At 37.7% G+C, this 18,284-nt stretch overlaps 1 protein-coding gene and 1 long non-coding RNA gene across 4 annotated transcripts; one reads left to right on the plus strand and one right to left on the minus strand.

Moving 5' to 3' along the window:
- Positions 1 to 1,061: 1,061 nt before the first annotated feature.
- Positions 1,062 to 17,504, plus strand: LOC106910154 (B-cell receptor CD22-like). 2 transcript variants are annotated; one of them, XM_088009423.1, is made up of 11 exons: positions 1,062 to 1,185; positions 1,286 to 1,354; positions 1,432 to 1,710; positions 2,417 to 2,650; positions 12,731 to 12,835; positions 12,908 to 13,120; positions 13,954 to 14,283; positions 15,282 to 15,539; positions 15,648 to 15,744; positions 15,828 to 15,885; positions 15,962 to 17,504. In XM_088009423.1, exons 2-11 carry the CDS (start codon positions 1,300 to 1,302, stop codon positions 16,052 to 16,054), a joined length of 1,722 nt encoding a protein of 573 aa, XP_087865549.1. In that variant the 5' UTR covers positions 1,062 to 1,185; positions 1,286 to 1,299; the 3' UTR covers positions 16,055 to 17,504. The 2 variants fall into 2 exon arrangements, with proteins under 2 accessions (XP_087865549.1, XP_087865546.1); XM_088009420.1 differs by having other exon boundaries at positions 1,062 to 1,354.
- On the minus strand, positions 8,374 to 10,247 carry LOC106903692 (uncharacterized). Of its 2 annotated transcripts, XR_015764463.1 has the most exons (7): positions 9,991 to 10,243; positions 9,790 to 9,883; positions 9,652 to 9,703; positions 9,405 to 9,560; positions 9,133 to 9,309; positions 8,846 to 9,002; positions 8,374 to 8,752 (listed from the first exon to the last, which is right to left on the minus strand). It is a non-coding gene; the product is annotated as an uncharacterized LOC106903692 (long non-coding RNA). The 2 variants fall into 2 exon arrangements; XR_015764462.1 differs by having other exon boundaries at positions 9,405 to 9,703; positions 9,991 to 10,247.
- Positions 17,505 to 18,284: the final 780 nt, after the last annotated feature.

The following is an 18,284-nucleotide window of genomic DNA, read 5'->3' on the forward strand; positions in this document are numbered from 1 at the left end:
CCACCCCCATCCTCTCTGACTTGGCATTCATTTGTAATATTATGATAGCCATAACTCATACTCTTATTATAATCATAATGTGAGTTATTACAGACATTTTTCTGAAAAGAAACCAGGAATAATCTATTATTCCATTATTTGATACCAAAGTTACAGTTATTTGTTTTACTTGTAAGCATCCCCACAAGTGTAAGTGAAAGTATTCTGACAAGTAAACCAACATTAATATAAGTATTTTTGCTTTGGGTCTTATTCGGTTACTCAAAACGTTTAGACTTCATTCTTTAAAACTTTTACGCTTTGAAATAAGGAATAGTTTAAAATATTTTTATAAATCTGGAAGCTGGAAACTTACTTCCTCTTTTTTCGGGAAATCTACTCTTCCTGCTTCATGACACTCTCTCTGCCTGACTATAATTTCTTATGATTAGATAGAAAAAGAAATAGAATGAAAGCAAAGTTTGCATGAGAAAACATACAACACACACAACCTTATTGATTTTATTGAAGTTTGAGTCTACTGTTGGGTCTTGATGTTACTTGTGTGATTAATTTTACAGGTAACTTCATGTATTGTTACTGTTAAACTAAAATCTCCAGCATGGGGAAGTGGGATGATCTCGGGTTTTCTTGACACTCTGCAACACTGATAGTTTGTTGCAATCTGGACTTGTTGTGTTAGGTGGATGTGCTAAACCACACATCTGTGGACCAACACTCCCATTGACACACACTGTAAGTTGAGAAAGTCGGGTACTTTTCTGCATCTCAAGCTGGTTTATAACCATCCTATATAATCGGCCCATACTGTTTGCTGCTTCTGCGTCGGAACTGCAATATTAAAATAAAAAACTCAAAACAATGTAACTCTCATCTATGACAGCACAAGCGTCTTTATGATGCATTTTACACCTTTTCCCCCATAATAGCTCTGCACCAAGAAAACAGACTTAATAAACACAAGAAAAAGCAACTCAGCTTAGATATAATCTGAATTTTGAATGTAAAAACATCTCGTTTGCTAAGCAACTCGAGGCCCAGGAAGGAAAGTGAAACAGGAAGGAAGAGTCATTTCAGTATTGTGGTTATATCTGGTCTGTTCGCCTAATTTTCTTCAGCAACCGATCCATCTGCCGTAAGAAGACCAACCGCACTTCACAACACGATTGCTGTCAATATTGGCTGGTGAGTTACATTTTGTATTTACCAAAAATATATATATAATATTTACTTTGTTTTTTTTTTATTTTGTTTGTTCGTGTGTTTTCTCTTACTATAAATTGAGGGGATACCTTGGCCATGATGTTTTTACAAGCTGAACGGATGTTTTTGGGCTTCGTCCTCTGCGTCTCAGGTCTGAAACAGAGTTTGTGTGTAGCAACATGGAGACACAGACTGAGTCTTCAGCTGACATCAGTTGTTGTGTTACAGGGGCTCTGGGAGCAGAGAGAAGCGTCTGCGTCCTGAAGGGCTCATCTGTCAGTCTGACTTGCTTTGCTGAAAATCCAGCCGCGCCCACGAGCTGGCACTACCTCGAGGAAAACAAAACTCTGCATGTAATCAAAGAGATTTCTCCAAGTGTCACCTACAACATAACTGAGGACGGGACTCTGACTATCAGAGATGTGAAGAAGAGTGATGAGTACAGTTTCTGCTGCCAAAAATCCGGCGGGGAATGCACAGAGAACAGAACGAAGCTCCACGTCGCAGGTATGCTTGAAATCAGATGTTTTTTAAACGTTATATAAAAAGACAGGACCTTTTTCACACCACCTGATGTTAATTTAGACTAAACAAATGTTTTGAAGCAGCTATTATTGTCAAAAAGATTTTCCTGGCTAAGTTCCAAAATGCTGAGTGATCATTTTTCTTGAGAACTTTTAAGCTGTCTGACTTGGGTCAACGGTTCCGTATTAAGGCCGTTGTAGACAGAAAAAAAGGGAGAAGTACATTTTTGTAATTTTTGAGATTAATCTCATAAATTTTCTTGGGGAAAAAAAAATGCAGGAAATACCTCAGAAATTTTCTAAGGAAAAAAATCTTGGAAATGTTTAAATAAAAAAAAAAAAAACAATTATTTGCTTGAAAAAAATCTGAAATTTTGAGAATTATCTCAGAAATAAAATAAAACTTGAAAATTTGAAAATTGTTTACCTTTTGAAAGTATAACAAAGTTTAAAAAAAATTCCAGAGACTGATCTACAACATTTCTTAGTTTTTTCTAGTAATTTTTTATTTCTCAAACTCAAGAAATCCCTGTGGGGTTTTTTTTAGCAGTTTGCTGGGGTTTTTTTGGCCAATTCCTTCCGACAGAACTAGGATAACTGAGCTACATTTTTAGGACGTCTACGTCAGACAAATTTTCTTTTGGACAGACATGAGAGCTTTGTCATTTGGCCATATGGTGTCATTTCAGAGCTTCAGGTAAAGGTGTTTCCTGCCTCAGAGGGACAGAAAGTGACTCTGATGTGCTCAAGCAGCTGTTCTCTGACTGAAAGCCCTGCAGCCTTCATCTGGTACCAGAACGGAGAGTTCCTCTATGAGGACTGGTCCTCCTGGTACCAAGAGCTGGTCAGCAGTGACCAGGCAGTCAGATACTCCTGTGCTATCAAAGGCTACGAGGATCTCAGAGCTCCTGACGTCTCAGTGGGTCAGTGACACCAGAAAACGTGATACAACGGGTGAAATAAGTAGTAAGTTATGTGAAATGAGACAGGGAAAATGTATTGAGCACATGCAGCAAAGAAGGTGGAAAAAGGCATGGAAATCGATCAGTGATTGGAAAGCCATTCTGGCACTTGATAGAGGAGTGAAAAGAATCAACAGAGGAGTTGAGGAGTTGTTCAAGAGCCAGAGGCCACATGAGGAGAGTTTCAGAAATATCTGAAATCAGTGATAAGCAATGCGCTCAACAGCCATGACCCGTATGCTCACCACACAGGACTCCACTTCTGAAGAAAGACCATGATGAAGCATCACGTTTGGACAAATTCTGGCAGAACACAAGCTGATCAAGATTGAACTCTTTTTGGCCTGAATACACATCATGTTTGGACACCCGCTTCGGATATTATCATCCCATAGAATGGCGAATATCAGTGGTTATCAGCCCCATTGAATGGCCTCAGTTGGTCCCTGATCTGCCTGATAGCAAGCTGTTATCAACCATTCTATCGGTGATAACAGCCGCTTGTCGCTAATAGAACCTTTTTTTTTAACCTTTTTTAAAAAACCTTTATTTATAATTTATCTGCGAATTTGAACAGGATATTAAGAATTTACTAAAAATACAAAAGCCAAACGTATTCGTCATAAGATTTTAATTAGGTATTTAAAAACAACTCACTAAAATCTAAAACCGGAGTTTTTTTTGTTTTTTTGTTTTGTTTATTTTTGTTGGCTTTTTTAAAAACCTATATTTCCAATATGCCTTTTATTTCTTTGGATTTTTTTTCCAATAATTCACTCAAAATAAATGCCAAAATTTAACATACTTGGTTAATTTTATTGGACCTTTTAATATGTTTGATTGAAATAAAAATAAGGACGGATCCCACAAAAACCCAAGAAGAAGAATAAGCTGACGTCATCCTATGTGACACTTACACTCCGGTGAGTAGAAATCTGCATCTGTCAAAATGTTTTTGTACTCTAAAACCAAAAATAACTCCAAAGTGTTACGTTATAAAATTACTGATGGTAGTTTTAGGACTTAATGGCAGTAGGACTGTGATGCGAATGGTTGAAGACACATAACATTTTTTTTTGCCGGAAAATATACGGTGGAGGCTAGCTAAATTAGCCTCTTGGAGGCTAATTGTACCTGTACACTGTACTAGAGGTGTGCCGATCGATCGGTCACCGATCATAATCGGGCCGATTTTCGTGAAAAAGTGCATGATCGGTGATCGGCGATCATTGTCTCTTTTACCGATACCGATCACCTGCTTCTCATTTCCAACCTGCCTGTGCAGCTGGTCTCCTCTTTCCTTCACTCTGCGCAAACGCGCAGCAACAAATCCTAAGCGATGTGGAACTATAACGCACTGAGTGAATGGGGAAGTTTGCTGTTGCGGCGGAAAATTGAAGGTCGTCAAAATGCATCAACACAACGAAGCTAATACGACATATAAACAATGCCATACTTGACGGAGTTTGGCTACATTGAGGCTCACTGCAGTAAAAAAGACATACGGAGGATCAGATAGCAGGTAAAGCAGCGCACAGCTACAAACACCCGGATTAGCATGACGGTCAGAAAGCTAAACAAATAACCCGCAAAATTATTTAAGTCTTCGAGCTGCGATGTAAGACGCTGGTTCTGCTCTCGCTGTTGAACCGCTGCTACGCTACAGGTAGTAATATTTCACAGATGGAGCTTCGCTTCTGCTCCACCTGGTAGTGACTCTCACACCGAACCTCTGCTTAAAGCTGCAACATCTAACTAAAAAAATACATTTTACCTACATATTAAAACTGTCGCTGTCCTAACATGAGACAGATAATCTCTAAAAAAATAATCAATCTCCTCCCTGTTCTGCATAATTACTCCGCTCAGTCAGAAACAGCCAATCAGAGCTAGCAGTAATCAGCTAGCCGTCTTGCTATCAGGACGTTTTCATTCAGTAAATCTGGATTGTTTATTGTAATGGAACCTGTTTTTGCCTTTGAATGTTAAGTTTTATACTTGAACTTTTTGGCAATGTTGAGAGGTTTTATTTTGGCTCTTTGCGTTATTTAGCCTCTTCAGAGCCTTCATATGTTTTCAGTCTGTTAAAGATAGTATTATCAATACCAGTACAATTTGCACAATACCTGTTTTGTTTAGTTTTCTTCTTGGAAAAAGTTATTAAAAACAAGTTTTTGTCTAAATTAAGGTGAATTCATGGTTCCTTTTTCCACATAATGTAACCGGTAGTGTTTATGATAAAAAATAAATAAATAATTATGTGATCGGTATCGGTGATCGGTATCGGTGTATCGGCCCTCATGGGTGATCGGTATCGGTATCGGCAGGAAAAAACCTGATCGGCACATCTCTACACTGTATCTGTGCTTAATACGTTTAATTAGCCATGATAGAGTCACATAATAATGTTTATAGTCATGCTTGTTGTTGCCACCTTGTAATATTGGAGGATTGCTAAAAACATCAGTGCCCCTAGGCTGTGATGATGTTTTGAACCCTGTCTGAATACACTGATTGCAGCTAGGTCATTTACTTGAATTAAAAATGAACTTGCGTCAGTACAGGCAAATTTCTTTTCTCCTGTCTGTTATTTATTGCTGTTGCACGCCAGATGAAGTGAAGTAAAGAGCTGAGAACCTGATCTTTGAACAGACAGAGACCATAGCTGAGGAGCAGCCCGGGATGCTTACTGAGGAGCTTCCAATGATGATACCAGAGAACCAGGAAGAGACTGTGATAGTGCTTGATTTAGTTCCTGTTTCTCATCCTGTTGTCCCATCCTCTCAGTCTTTTCAGAAGAAGAAAAGACCCAGAAGCATCTCTCCAACTGCCTCTCCTCCCACTCCGTCATCTCTCCGTCCCCCACCCCCGCCCGTAGATCAGGCACATCTGCATCATGTCACCTGCTGACCATGCCGTCTCCTTAAGTCAGGGTAGACTATAAGAAGAGAAAGCGTAAGTTTTGTTTTCTTTACATTCATCCATTTTCTTACACCCTTGTCCCTATTGTGGTCGGGAGTGTTGCTAGGGTACACCCAGGACAGGTTGCCAGTCTGTCGCAGGGCAACACAGAAACAGAACACACAACCATGCACACACACACACTCACATCTAGGGAGAATTTAGAGAAACCAATTAACCTGACAGTCATGTTTCTGGACTGTGGGAGGAAGCCGGAGAACCCGGAAAGAACCCACCATGCAGAGGGAGAACATGCAAACTCCATGCAGAAAGACCTCGGGCCGAGAATCGAACCCAGAAGAAAACTGAACTCGTGACTTAATCCAGCCCAAAAATGTCAAAATTCTCACAGAAACAGAAAACCTGACCGTTTATAAGCAAAGACAACTTGTTTTGGGCTTAGTTTCCATTTATGTGGCCAGTGTAAAGTGGTTAAAGTTAATGTTAAACTAATTTGAGAAAATATGTAAATCCTTGTAAAGAAGAGTAAAGTTTAGAAGGATTATAAAATATGACAGTCACCACACTAGTTTTCAGTTTTCAAGTGTACACGCTTTGACTTCACTTCTTATTTTGTTTTTAAAATTGTTTTTTTTCCTTTTCTTGTTATTTAGGTTGGTGGAAATGTAGTACCCAAAATCAATCCCTGGGCGTAGAACTAATGCGGTAAGTCTAAAAGTTTAACTAATCCACCCTGTGACAGTACATCCCCACCCCAGTCAAACATGCCAAGATACACTGAGAGACATTGCCACGTGTGGAGATGAGTAGATGGGGCGAGGGGTGATAAGGGAGGCAGTGGTCTGCAAAAAATAGGCACAGTTGTTTACTTATAAACTCTGTGGCTTTAATTACTGACCTACCAGACTCCTTTTCTGTCTTTATATTTGTCTTTATTTTTTTATGAGGACAAAAACGGGCATTACAACAGGAATCAGTAGTACTTATACCACATAAGTCACAACATCTTTGGGTGAAACAAATTCATACAAAAAGTCAGCATTTGCACAGAAATATAGAGATAGAACTCCAAATATCAAAATTAGGCCGTTTATCAGCAAAGGAATGCTGATTTTGATGTTTGGACTTTTTAAAGGTGATTCAACACTTATTATTTAACACTGTGCCTTTTATAATTAATATAAGCCACACATTTAATCTGAAACTGTCACTTTTTTTCTGTTTTGATTTTTAGACTTTTCTAAGAAACTGAAGCACTATGAGAGATTTTCATTATTTGTGTAGTGGTAAAAATGACTGCAGTCAGTTTATCATTTAACACTTAATAAGTCAAGATAATGTATATTTAGGACAAAACAGGATGTAAGTACTAGCTGGCATTTGGGTGGATGTAGGCATAGAAAATATTTTGGCTACATCACCTCCTTTTAAAGTCAGGTATCCATCTTAGAAAGAGAGATTTGTGAACCTTACAGCACAAAAAATCCACATCCTGATTTTATTGTTGTTCTTTTCTAGCAGAAAAATCTGGGATGTTACCTGGGAACCTGCAAGTAAATCCTCTCATGTTGCTGAGTTCCAGAGTTTTGGGTCTTGCGTCTCTCAACTTTCTCTTCACAATATCCCACAGATTCTCTATGGGGTTCAGGTCATGAGAGTTGGCAGGCCAACTGAGCACAGTAACACCAGGGTCAGTAATACCAGTGGTTTTGGCCCTGCGAGCAGGTGCCAGGTTGTGCTGAAAAATGAAATCTTCATCTCCATAAAGCTTTTCACCAGATGGAAGCATGAAGTGCTCTAGAATCTCCTGATAGCTGCTGCATTGACCTGCCCTTGATAAAACACAGTGGACCAACACCAGCAGCTGACATGGCTCCCACTATAATTGCCTCTACTGTATGTAGGCAATTATAACTAATTTTCATATGTCCTTAAAGAGTACCTAAAAGCTGAACAACTTATTTCTCCTGACAATTTCTTGAAACCACTTCTTGTTCATCCAACATTTTAATATGCTTCATTACTGACTTGTCATCAGCTGATGGATCCAGAACATGTCCTGAAGAGTCCACTAAATTAGATGATGTTTTGTTTATAAAATCATGCCATTACGATTTGTATAAATGCATGTCATTAAACAAAATCATACCTGAATACCGCATTAAAAGATCACTTTGACAAGTACTGAAATTTTATTTAACTTATTTCTTTTTAATAAAGACATTGACAGACAAACTGAACCGCATTCAATTGACCAAGGATAAGAAATTGTTCCACCAGTACACACTTTGTGTATTCTTTGGATTAAGAAATAAGTCAGAGCTGCACATATTAATAAAAAAAGAAAAGAAAAGTAGAAGATCCAAAAAGATGTCTTGGTTATGTTAGATACTACAGAATCACTGGGACTGCTTAACGCAGCATTGTAGCCATTTAACTGCTCAACATAAGCACAAGTGTTATTACTCCACTTGTAGTAAAAATAGTAAAACTATTAAATTAACTACAATTTCTCTTATTACCTAGAAAATACACTAGATGTGCAGAAACATAAGTGAAAAAGAAACACTCAATGACATGCATGTGGAAGTAATTACAGCTCTAGTAAGCCCTTTTAGAAAATACAAAGGCACAAACAAATTAACTATTTTAAAAAAAGAATCAACAAGATAAAACACTGCCCATTTGGAAACATGAAAGCACAAGAACAAATTGTAAGGTGTCTCTTTGTGACTTATGAGCAATATATGATAATATATGACTATTATCAGTCACTACTGAAGTCGTCGTCAAAGGTAACGCTCTCTGCTCCTGACAAAGTCTGTAGATCGGGGTGTCCAAAGTCGGTCCTAGTGGCCCGGCATCCTGCATGTCTTATTCTCTCCCTGGTGGTAGAAACAACCTTTTCAGCTTGTCAATGTTCTTCTTAGGCCATCTAACGAGCCATCATTTGATGCAGGTGTGTTAAACCAGGGAGAGAACTAAAACATGCAGGATGCCGGGCCTCCAGGACCCACTTTGGGCTCCCCTGCTGTAGATAATACTCTGTTGCCTGCAGCTTCATCTGTTGGTGCTGCAGCTCTCTGAGGATGATGCTCTGGAGACCTCTTGGACCTTCATCAGTCAGGTCACAGGACAAACCTTTAAAGTTGAACATAAATAAAAATCCAAAATTTAGATGCTTTTACTTGCGGTATGATTATGCGTTACTTAAAAACCTACTTTTAAATTTACCTCCCGATAACAGGTGGGAAACTCCTTTAGAGTGTCTTCATAGGATGACAGAGATTTCCAACGATGGTCCATCAACAAAGATCCTCTTTTCCTCTTCCAGTCTCTTTACCATCATGATGTCATCGATTGCCCTTGTTCTTGTGTGAAGACTGAGAGTCTGAAATGCATTTATGAAAAGGACAAATCAACTCATTAAAAGTTTAAATTTGTAAGTTGAGGTCAACACCTGGAGTATCTAGTCACATTATCTGTCAGGTATGATGACATATTAGTGTATGTTTATTTACCACTGTGTGATTGTTGCCATGGCAATGTTGTGTCACCGGACAGGATCTCTTCCAAAGACAGAACTTCTGTGTCTGTATCAGTCTTCAAGTGACCAACATCTTCTAAAGCCAAAGCTAAGATGTTTTCTCTTTTCTGACCTTGCGATGAGCCTTGGCACAAGCTTTGTCCATCTGTATCTGCATAAACATACACAAACAACATCAACTGTGTCAAAGATGTTTATGCAGTATGTACCAGCAAGGTTATACAATGCCTGGTCAATGTTCCTTACCTTACATTCATGGGCTTTGCCATGGAAAATTGAGAGAAATGGCTTCATTTTAAGCAGGTGTTGGAGCTCAGGACAGCTTTTTGTTAGTTTTCAAGATATGGCCAGTACTTACATGTTACATCCATGGGAAAAAAAAGTGACTGTCTGTTGGCCAGCCTTTGTTGAAAGAACAAAGCTTATGCAAATATCTCATACTATCTCGAAGAGCACTAAGCAGCACTCCAAGGCTAGCTCCAAGCCTCCTCACCCAGTTTGCTGCTGGATCTGTGAGAGATCTCCCTGGCTGCCCACCACAAAATCTAGAATGCATACAATTCAGTCAGGCAAGCTGTTATTACAGGCTAAAAGATTACTGTTATTATACATTTACAATCTGCAGTCTTACATTTTTGGTTGATTAGTGTATACAGTCCACAAATGTTCCTACGTTTTCATCCTTGGCAATGAAAAGGTCCTGAAATATAGCCTGTTCCTCCAATCTGAAAACAAAGCAATAAAATACACTTCATGAGGTGTTATTGTCCAAAGGTAGTGAACATCACTAACATATACAAAGAATTGTTATATTTTACACATTTTACAATACCTTGCTGCATTCTTTAAATGGTAATACTTGCAATTTCCATCCACTGAAACTGAAAGCACATCTGGGGTACAAGCTTGACACTTGAAGGGATCCTTCCTTAACATCTTATCCAACTCATATATTATGGCTTCCCACTCAAAAATCATTTCAGGAAGCTGTCAGCCAAGATCTTAACTGTGATTTAAAATGAGAGATAAAAAAAGAAAACATAAAATAGGACATAGGTGTCCAAATACCAGGCATCAAGAATAGGTTGGGTGTCTTTCAAGTTTTAGGTGTTTCTCTGGGACAAAACATCTCACTCAATTAAATTTGATGTTACCAGGACTTCATATGATCTAAATGCAGAATGAATGAGGTGGCACCTCAGCCATTTGATTCAAGTGTGTTTAACCAGTTACACCAAAATGTTGAATCGCATAACCACTCAAGAATAGAATCAGACGGCCCTTCTGGGATATGTACGTCAAAGTACTCACACAGCCAAAGTTGACAGTTATTTAAATTTTGATAATATAGTTTTTTTTTATATTATGGTTTTGAGTCATTCAAAGAATTGTTATTCATACCATTGAGCATGACCACAGTGACTGCCTGTCCTGATTTGATCCTCAAACACTCTGATGGACAATCAAATTCTAACTGGGATCTCCACAGGTACAAATCGTGCTAAAGAGGTTGACATGTTGGATGGATGAATTTAAAGAAAACAAAATTTACGCTTTCTCTTCTTATAGTCTACCCTGACTTAAGGAGACGGCATGGTCAGCAGGTGACATGAATGCAGATGTGCCTGATCTATGGGCGGGGGTGGGGGACGGAGAGATGACGGAGTGGGAGGAGAGGCAGTTGGAGAGATGCTTCTGGGTCTTTTCTTCTGAAAAGACTGAGAGGATGGGACAACAGGATGAGAAACAGGAACCAAATCAAGCACTATCACAGTCTCTTCCTGGTTCTCTGGTGTCATCATTGGATGCTCCTCAGTAAGCATCCCAGGCTGCTCCTCAGCTATGGTCTCTGTCTGTTCAAAGATCAGGTTCTCAGCTCTTTACTTCTCTTCATCTGGCGTGCAACAGCAATAAATAACAGACAGGAGAAAAGAAATTTGCCTGTACTGACGCAAGTTCATTTTTAATTCAAGTAAATGACCTAGCTGCAATCAGTGTATTCAGACAGGGTTCAAAACTTTAAAGATCATCACAGCCTAGGGGCACTGATGTTTTTAGCAACCCTCCAATATTACAAGGTGGCAACAACAAGCATGACTATAAACATTATTATGTGACTCTATCATGGCTAATTAAACGTATTAAGCACAGGTACAGTGTACAGGTACAATTAGCCTCCAAGAGGCTAATTTAGCTAGCCTCCACCGTATATTTTCCGGCAAAAAAAAAAATGTTACAAACGTGTCTTCAACCATTCGCATCACAGTCCTACTGCCATTAAGTCCTAAAACTACCATCAGTAATTTTATAACGTAACACTTTGGAGTTATTTTTGGTTTTAGAGTACAAAAACATTTTGACAGATGCAGATTTCTACTCACCGGAGTGTAAGTGTCGCATAGGATGACGTCAGCTTATTCTTCTTCTTGGGTTTTTGTGGGATCCGTCCTTATTTTTATTTCAATCAAACATATTAAAAGGTCCAATAAAATTAACCAAGTATGTTAAATTTTGGCATTTATTTTGAGTGAATTATTGGAAAAAATCCAAAGAAATAAAAGGCATATTGGAAATATAGGTTTTTAAAAAAGCCAACAAAAATAAACAAAACAAAAAAACAAAAAAAACTCCGGTTATAGATTTTAGTGAGTTGTTTTTAAATACCTAATTAAAATCTTATGACGGATACGTTTGTCTTTTGTATTTTTAGTAAATTCTTAATATCCTGTTCAAATTCGCAGATAAATTATAAATAAAGGTTTTTTTTAAAAATTAAAAAAAAAAAAAGGTTCTATTAGCGACAAGGCTGTTATCACCGATAGAATGGTTGATAACAGCCTGCTATCAGGCAGAGCAGGGACCAACTGAGGCCATTCATTGGGGCTGATAACCACTGATATTCGCCATTCTATGAGATGATAACATCCGAAGCGCGTGGTTTGGAGGGGAAAATGCACTGCACTTCCCCCCAAAAACCACCATACCGAAGGTATGGTGATTGGAGGAAGTTTAGAGATGAAAGTATCACAGTGTGCGAGCTGCGAGCAAACTTCCTGTAACTGAAAGGAGGATACATGCAAAGATGTACCCAGACATTCTTGAGAAGAATCTGCTGCCCACCTTCCGGAATGATAAAGTTGAAACAAGGGTGAACGCTGAACATTTCAGCAAGACCGTGATTCCAAACCCAGAGCAGAGGAAACTCTCAAGAAATCTGCTGGAATGGCTCAATCAATCACCTGGTTTGAATTCAATTGGTTCAAAATATAAAACAAACTAATCGTGTTCAATACTTTTTTCGCCCGTGCCATTTCACATTACACATAACTTAATTTCTGTACTTATTTGTTTTGCTTTCTTTCTATGTAAGGATTACTTTGATTGTCACCAACACCTGCTGAAAATGTCTTATCAGTATTTCCTTTAGGAATATGTTTGTTATGAAACGTCGTGTCGTGTTCAACACTTATTTTACCCGTTGGATTATTTATTTAAGTTTTTTTTTTTTAAACAAAACCAATGAATGCATCAAACGACAATCGGAAAATGATATCACGTTTATTTCCCTACAGACTTCATCAATTCAGACTGTTTCGGTGTGACGTATTCAAATTCAGAAATGTGTCCCGAGAAGCTGAAATCAGCCGAGGGGCCGTGCTCCATCACGTACCCCAGAGGTGACGATTCCTCGCAGAAACACACACCATCCAGTCTAACATGTAATAAGTTTGTTTATTCCCTCCTGACAGAAGTACGAGTTGAAATGCTCACTGAAACGAATTACATCACGCTGACCTGTAACACCAGCTGCCCCGCCGCTGACGCTCACACCGCCTTCACTTGGAACTGGAACAGAAAGGCTTTCATGGACTGCACCAGTCAGGACATTATGTTATTTAAATCTGACGACTACGTCTCCTGCGCTGTTAAAAACAATGAATATGTGCACTCTGATGAGATCTGTAAGTAACGTTTTTTTACAGGCATTATTGTTTTTTGGCCTGTTGCTTTCTGGTGCATTAGGGATATAAAAAAGAAAAGGAGGAGTACATTTCAGCCAAAAAATTCAGAAGTTTTGAGATTTATATCAGAAATTTTCAACACAATATTGGAAATGTCTGAGCTCAAAAAGTCGACAATTTGCAAGGAATAAAACTCAGAAATTTAATAGAAATTTATTTTTGCAAATTTCTAAAAAGTCAAAAATTAGCAAAAATAAAATCATAAATGTTTAAGAAAGAACTTGCTCTTGGAAATTTCTGTGTTTGAAAAGTTGAAAAATTGCTAGAAAAACATCAGAAATTTCAAGGTTAATCTCAAATTAAAAAAAAAAATCTCTTAAATTTCTGAGCTCCAAAAGTTGACAATTTGTGAGCAGGGAAAAAACTCAGAAAATTTTTAATTGATCTCAGAAACTTTCTAGAAAAAATATTGGAAGAGTTTCAAAAGTCAAAGTTCTGATTTTTTTTTTTCTTGCTAAATTGTCGACATTTGGCACTCAGAAATTTCCCAGATCCCTACACTGGAAGTTTCAAGAATGTTTAACTTTTGAAAATCAGAAATTTTCCAAAAGTTGAACTTTTTCTAGAAAATTAAGGGCATTTTTTCTGGAAAAGTGTTTCCTACAAAATGTCTGAGATTAATCTAATAATTTGAGTTTTTTACTCGCAGACTGTCAACTTTCAGAACTCAAAGATTTCCTTGATTTATTTATTTATTTTTTTCTGTCGACAACAGCCCTAATACGTTGTCATTGTGATCGGTTTCCACTAAGCATTCTAATTTCATTCTTCAGGCACAAAGTCCGGTAACGTGAATTATGTTAGCAGGAGCTTGTGCGTGCTGGAAGGAGCTTCTGTAAACATTTCCAGCAAATACACAAAGGAATACCCAGCCATTTCTGACTTGTTATTGTGGTATAAAATAAAACGAGACATGAAGGAGGAAGCTGACGTCACCGCAATGGAAGCTGGAGGCCGGGTGGAGCACATCATGAATAAGTATGAACACACGCTCACAATCAACAACCTGATGAAGAACGACTCCGGAGAATACATGTTCACTCTCAATAAGTATCACATGTGTGAGCAGCCAGACCTCCTGGGAGCGATCCTGGTGGTCACAGGTAGTACTTGTTTTTTCATTTATTTATGTATTTGTTTGTGTGTTTAATTTATTTTATATTTAGATCATATTTAATTTTCTTGTAATTTCCCACTTGTGTTGAACGTTAAGGGTAACATTTATATTTACAAATATTTAACACTTTGGATAGGAGTATCTTCACAACAAATAATCAATTTCCTCAAATAATCAATCAGTTAAAGAGAGAAATCATACTGACAACATCCTGTAGGTTTTTGTTTAACATTTGAAAAACTCTCCATCATTTTCCTTCAACTTCAAGGCCACGTCCCACATTGTGTTGGTCTATCAAAAAAAAAAACTATGGAGCCAAATTGGGGCCATAAAGTTTGTTCAAAAGAAAAGAACTTAAACTGAAAAAAAAAAAATCTGAAACAAAACCTTAAATTCAAAAAAAGGTTTTGAATTTTTTTTCAGTCATCTTTTTTTCAGTCTTAATTTTCTTTCAGTCTCACATCCTTCTTTTTTTCAGTCTTAATTTTTTTTCAGTTTTTGTCTTTTTTTGAACAAACTTCATGACCCTCATTCAGCTTCCGTTAAACTCCCAACGTTTGTAGTTGTAACATGACAAAATGTCAAGAGCTCTGAATGCTTTCAGAATGCTGTAAAGTAGGAATGCACGATATATTGGCACCAACATCAGTATCGGCCAATAACAGTCCTTTTTTTAACATATCGATATCGCGCCGATATATAAAACTGGGCTAATACAAACATCTGATATTTATTTTTTTATCCGTGTCTGGTTGTTGTTTTTTTCCCCCAAAGGTGTTGAAACAGTACTGAAATATATATAACATCAGTTATCTGCCATAATAGAAATATTAATATCAGATATTGATATCGCCCAAAATGTTCATATAGGTGCATCCTTACTGTAAGAGATATGAAATATTACAATACACCATCCTGCCAAACTTGTATGCTTTTGCTTTTTGATCGTTTCTCATCAATCTCCCGTGTCTCGACTTGTTTCAGGTCTGAAGGTGACCATGACTCCCTCTGACGTGGTGACAAAAGGTCAGAGAGTCACACTGACCTGCAGTACCAGCTGCCCTCTGAGTGAGGAGACAACCTACCTGTGGTTCTTCAATGAGCAACCGCTGAGCCTCAGCGGGGGCCACAACAAGCAAGTTGTTCTAAACCCAGTCAGAAGTCAGCATGCGGGAAACTACTCCTGTGCGATCAGAACTCCCCAGAACATCAGCTCGACCCTGGAGGTTCTTACCGTCAGAGGTGATTCAAGGATTGGCCGTGTAAAAGTACATTCCGCACAAATGCGGAATCCATTAAACCAAGCGAGTTGAGCTGAAATCAAGCAGTTTGTATTTATCTTTTCCGTAGACGGAGTTAATACTGCGATAGCGGCAATGAATATAACAAAACTGGTGTTTTTGTTGCTGCTTCCTCTTGTTGGATGTAAGCTGTACCTGATGCTGAGGTAAAACACCTTCAATTGTCCCACGTAATGATGCCCTCATACCATTGCATTAACACATTTAACTTTCATTTTTACGAACTAAGAAAAAGAAAAACTGCAACTCACACAGCCAAGCCGAGTGAAAAAGTGGAAACCGAAGAGGTGATGACAAGTTCTCAAAGCGAAATGGCTGTTTTTGTGTCTTTCTCTCGGCTAAGTGTTTTGTTTTTTCTCACAGGTGACGACGTCCCAACATGAGATAGTCCCGCTTACGGACAGAAACCCTCGTCCTGAAAGAGAGCCGAAAGACAGGCAGCAGGACATTGTGTAACGACTTGACTTTATGGGCTGCGGTATTTGAAATAAGCCCTAAAAATAATGTACAGAGTTCATAAAGAAAGCAACTTTAAGTGTCAAAGATAAAGCCTTTTCCGTTGATATCGCTTCTTGCTTATGGGGTGGATGTAACTTCTTTATCTGGAGACACGTTCGAACGGCGATGTTCTCAGATCAAGAAAGATGATAGTAGCCTTTCAGGAAACAGGATTCTATAAACCGCTGCAAACTAAGTAGTAAAAATAACATCACATTTACTAAGGTTTTGCAAAGCCTCTGTTAAAGTATCTGAACTATTGGGACTTAAATAATGGAGACAATGTTTATGTTTTGCCATTTAATGTGGCCCTTCAATAAAGAAAAACAAATATGTCAGAAGATAAAGATTAAGAAAAACGAAAAACACACAACAGCCTAATTAAGCAGGTGTGCACACACTTAAACAAATACTTGTTTAAAGCACCTTTTGTCTCCGTTTTAGCCTTTAATTTGCTTTGGTAGAGTCCTTTTCACATCTCACGTCTTGACTTAGTCGTATATTCCTAATCTAGCTTTCAAAATTTCTCCATCTGAAAAAGGGTTACGTGATATCCTGTTCCTACCAGGCAGGCAGTGCCATTGCTGATGCTTAACTGAACTTTTGGTCAAACACTTCCAGTTTGGTTCCTCCAGACCGTAGAGCATTCCTTACCAAAGTTTTTAGAAGATTTTAGGTAAGTTTTCTTTTTAGAAAATATTCCTGAAATCGAACGCTTTTTCTCAGTCCAGACATACAGAGCAGATTGTTTTCACGCAGAGAAATCAGCCAGAGCTTGTTGGAAATTGCTGCAGCTACTTTAGCCGTTTAGCATGACAGTTAATGTTTGACATTTTTATCAATTTGGAAGGGGAAAAAAAACAAACAAAAAAAAACGTCCAGTGTTTTTAAGAAAGATTTTCTCCAGTTATTGTTGATTGTCTCTACTGTAACATAGTGTACATACATAGTGGATTGTTTTGTATTCTTCTCCTGACTGACACCTTTGTTCAGTTAGATATTTTTAGCGTCTCCATAGTAAACCATGGCTGCATCAACAGATGGCAAATATGAAAATGTAAGGAACATCCTATTAGGACAACTGAGCCTTATTTCAAATATAATTGATGAAAATTCAATCAGACTCTATTCAGTCAAAATAAAGCATTACCTCAGTTTTTAAATCTCAAAACTCTTGAGTTTTAACAGGACTCTGTATGCTGATGAAAGCCAAAAATAGATTTCTTGTTACATTGCCCTTTACATAACTACGCTTGTGCTTAATAACATTGTTTTTAAATATTAACATGTTTGATATCAACAGATATTTAACTTAGAACCAGTTTCAACCATTTTGTAAGCAGTTTATTGTAACCATTCATTTAAGTTGCCTTTGGGATCAATAAACTATTTTTGAGTTTCAATTTAATTGAATTTTAGGCAAAATAACTCATGCACAAATTTGCCAGTGTTCCTTCTCTGCTTACACTATGTATCATGTACAATATTTATATTTATGTATATCTGCTGCACTACATTTGAATCACACAGCATCAATCAACGATTCATCTCTGATAACTGTGTTTTGGTTAAATTTGATGCTATACAAAACTGATTTACAAGGTGTACATTCAGACAACATTATTCAATTATTTCAGAAAGTTTATTTGAATTTCAAAATGCTTAGAGTATTTGTAATCACTTTTGCCTTACCAAAATGTAATATTCCTTTCTTCTACTAGCCAGATCACACAATGACGATGATGTCACCTAGCGACTTTTAAGACAGCCAATTTCTAGCATAGAATTATTTTTTTAATATTTACAATAATATATACAAGTCACATAAACAGTAACTAAAAGAACGTCAAGGCTTAAGGAAGGCAAAAGGGCAAAAATTACAAACAGGAAAAGGTTAAATACAGCAAATTAGGGCAGATTACCATATTTTTAATAGTATAAACTACTACTTTTTCCTACTCTTTGAACCATGCGGTTCAGGAATTTGTGTAATTAGGCCTTGATGTAGTGTGGGTGGTAGTTGTTCTTTCTGTACACTTTCTGTAAAAACATTCAATAAAAAGGGAGCAAGTTGGGAAGATAATTTATAAAATTCAGATGTTAGACAATTGGTGCCTGGGAATTTGCTTAATATATAAAAAGTTCCCTTCTCACCCTCCGCGGGTGGTCTCTCTCTTTCATCCTCTGA

The sequence above is a fragment of the Poecilia mexicana genome, unplaced genomic scaffold (genome assembly GCF_051168715.1).
Source record: "Poecilia mexicana isolate PSO_F unplaced genomic scaffold, ASM5116871v1 scaffold_2, whole genome shotgun sequence".
Classification (NCBI taxonomy): domain Eukaryota; kingdom Metazoa; phylum Chordata; class Actinopteri; order Cyprinodontiformes; family Poeciliidae; genus Poecilia; species Poecilia mexicana.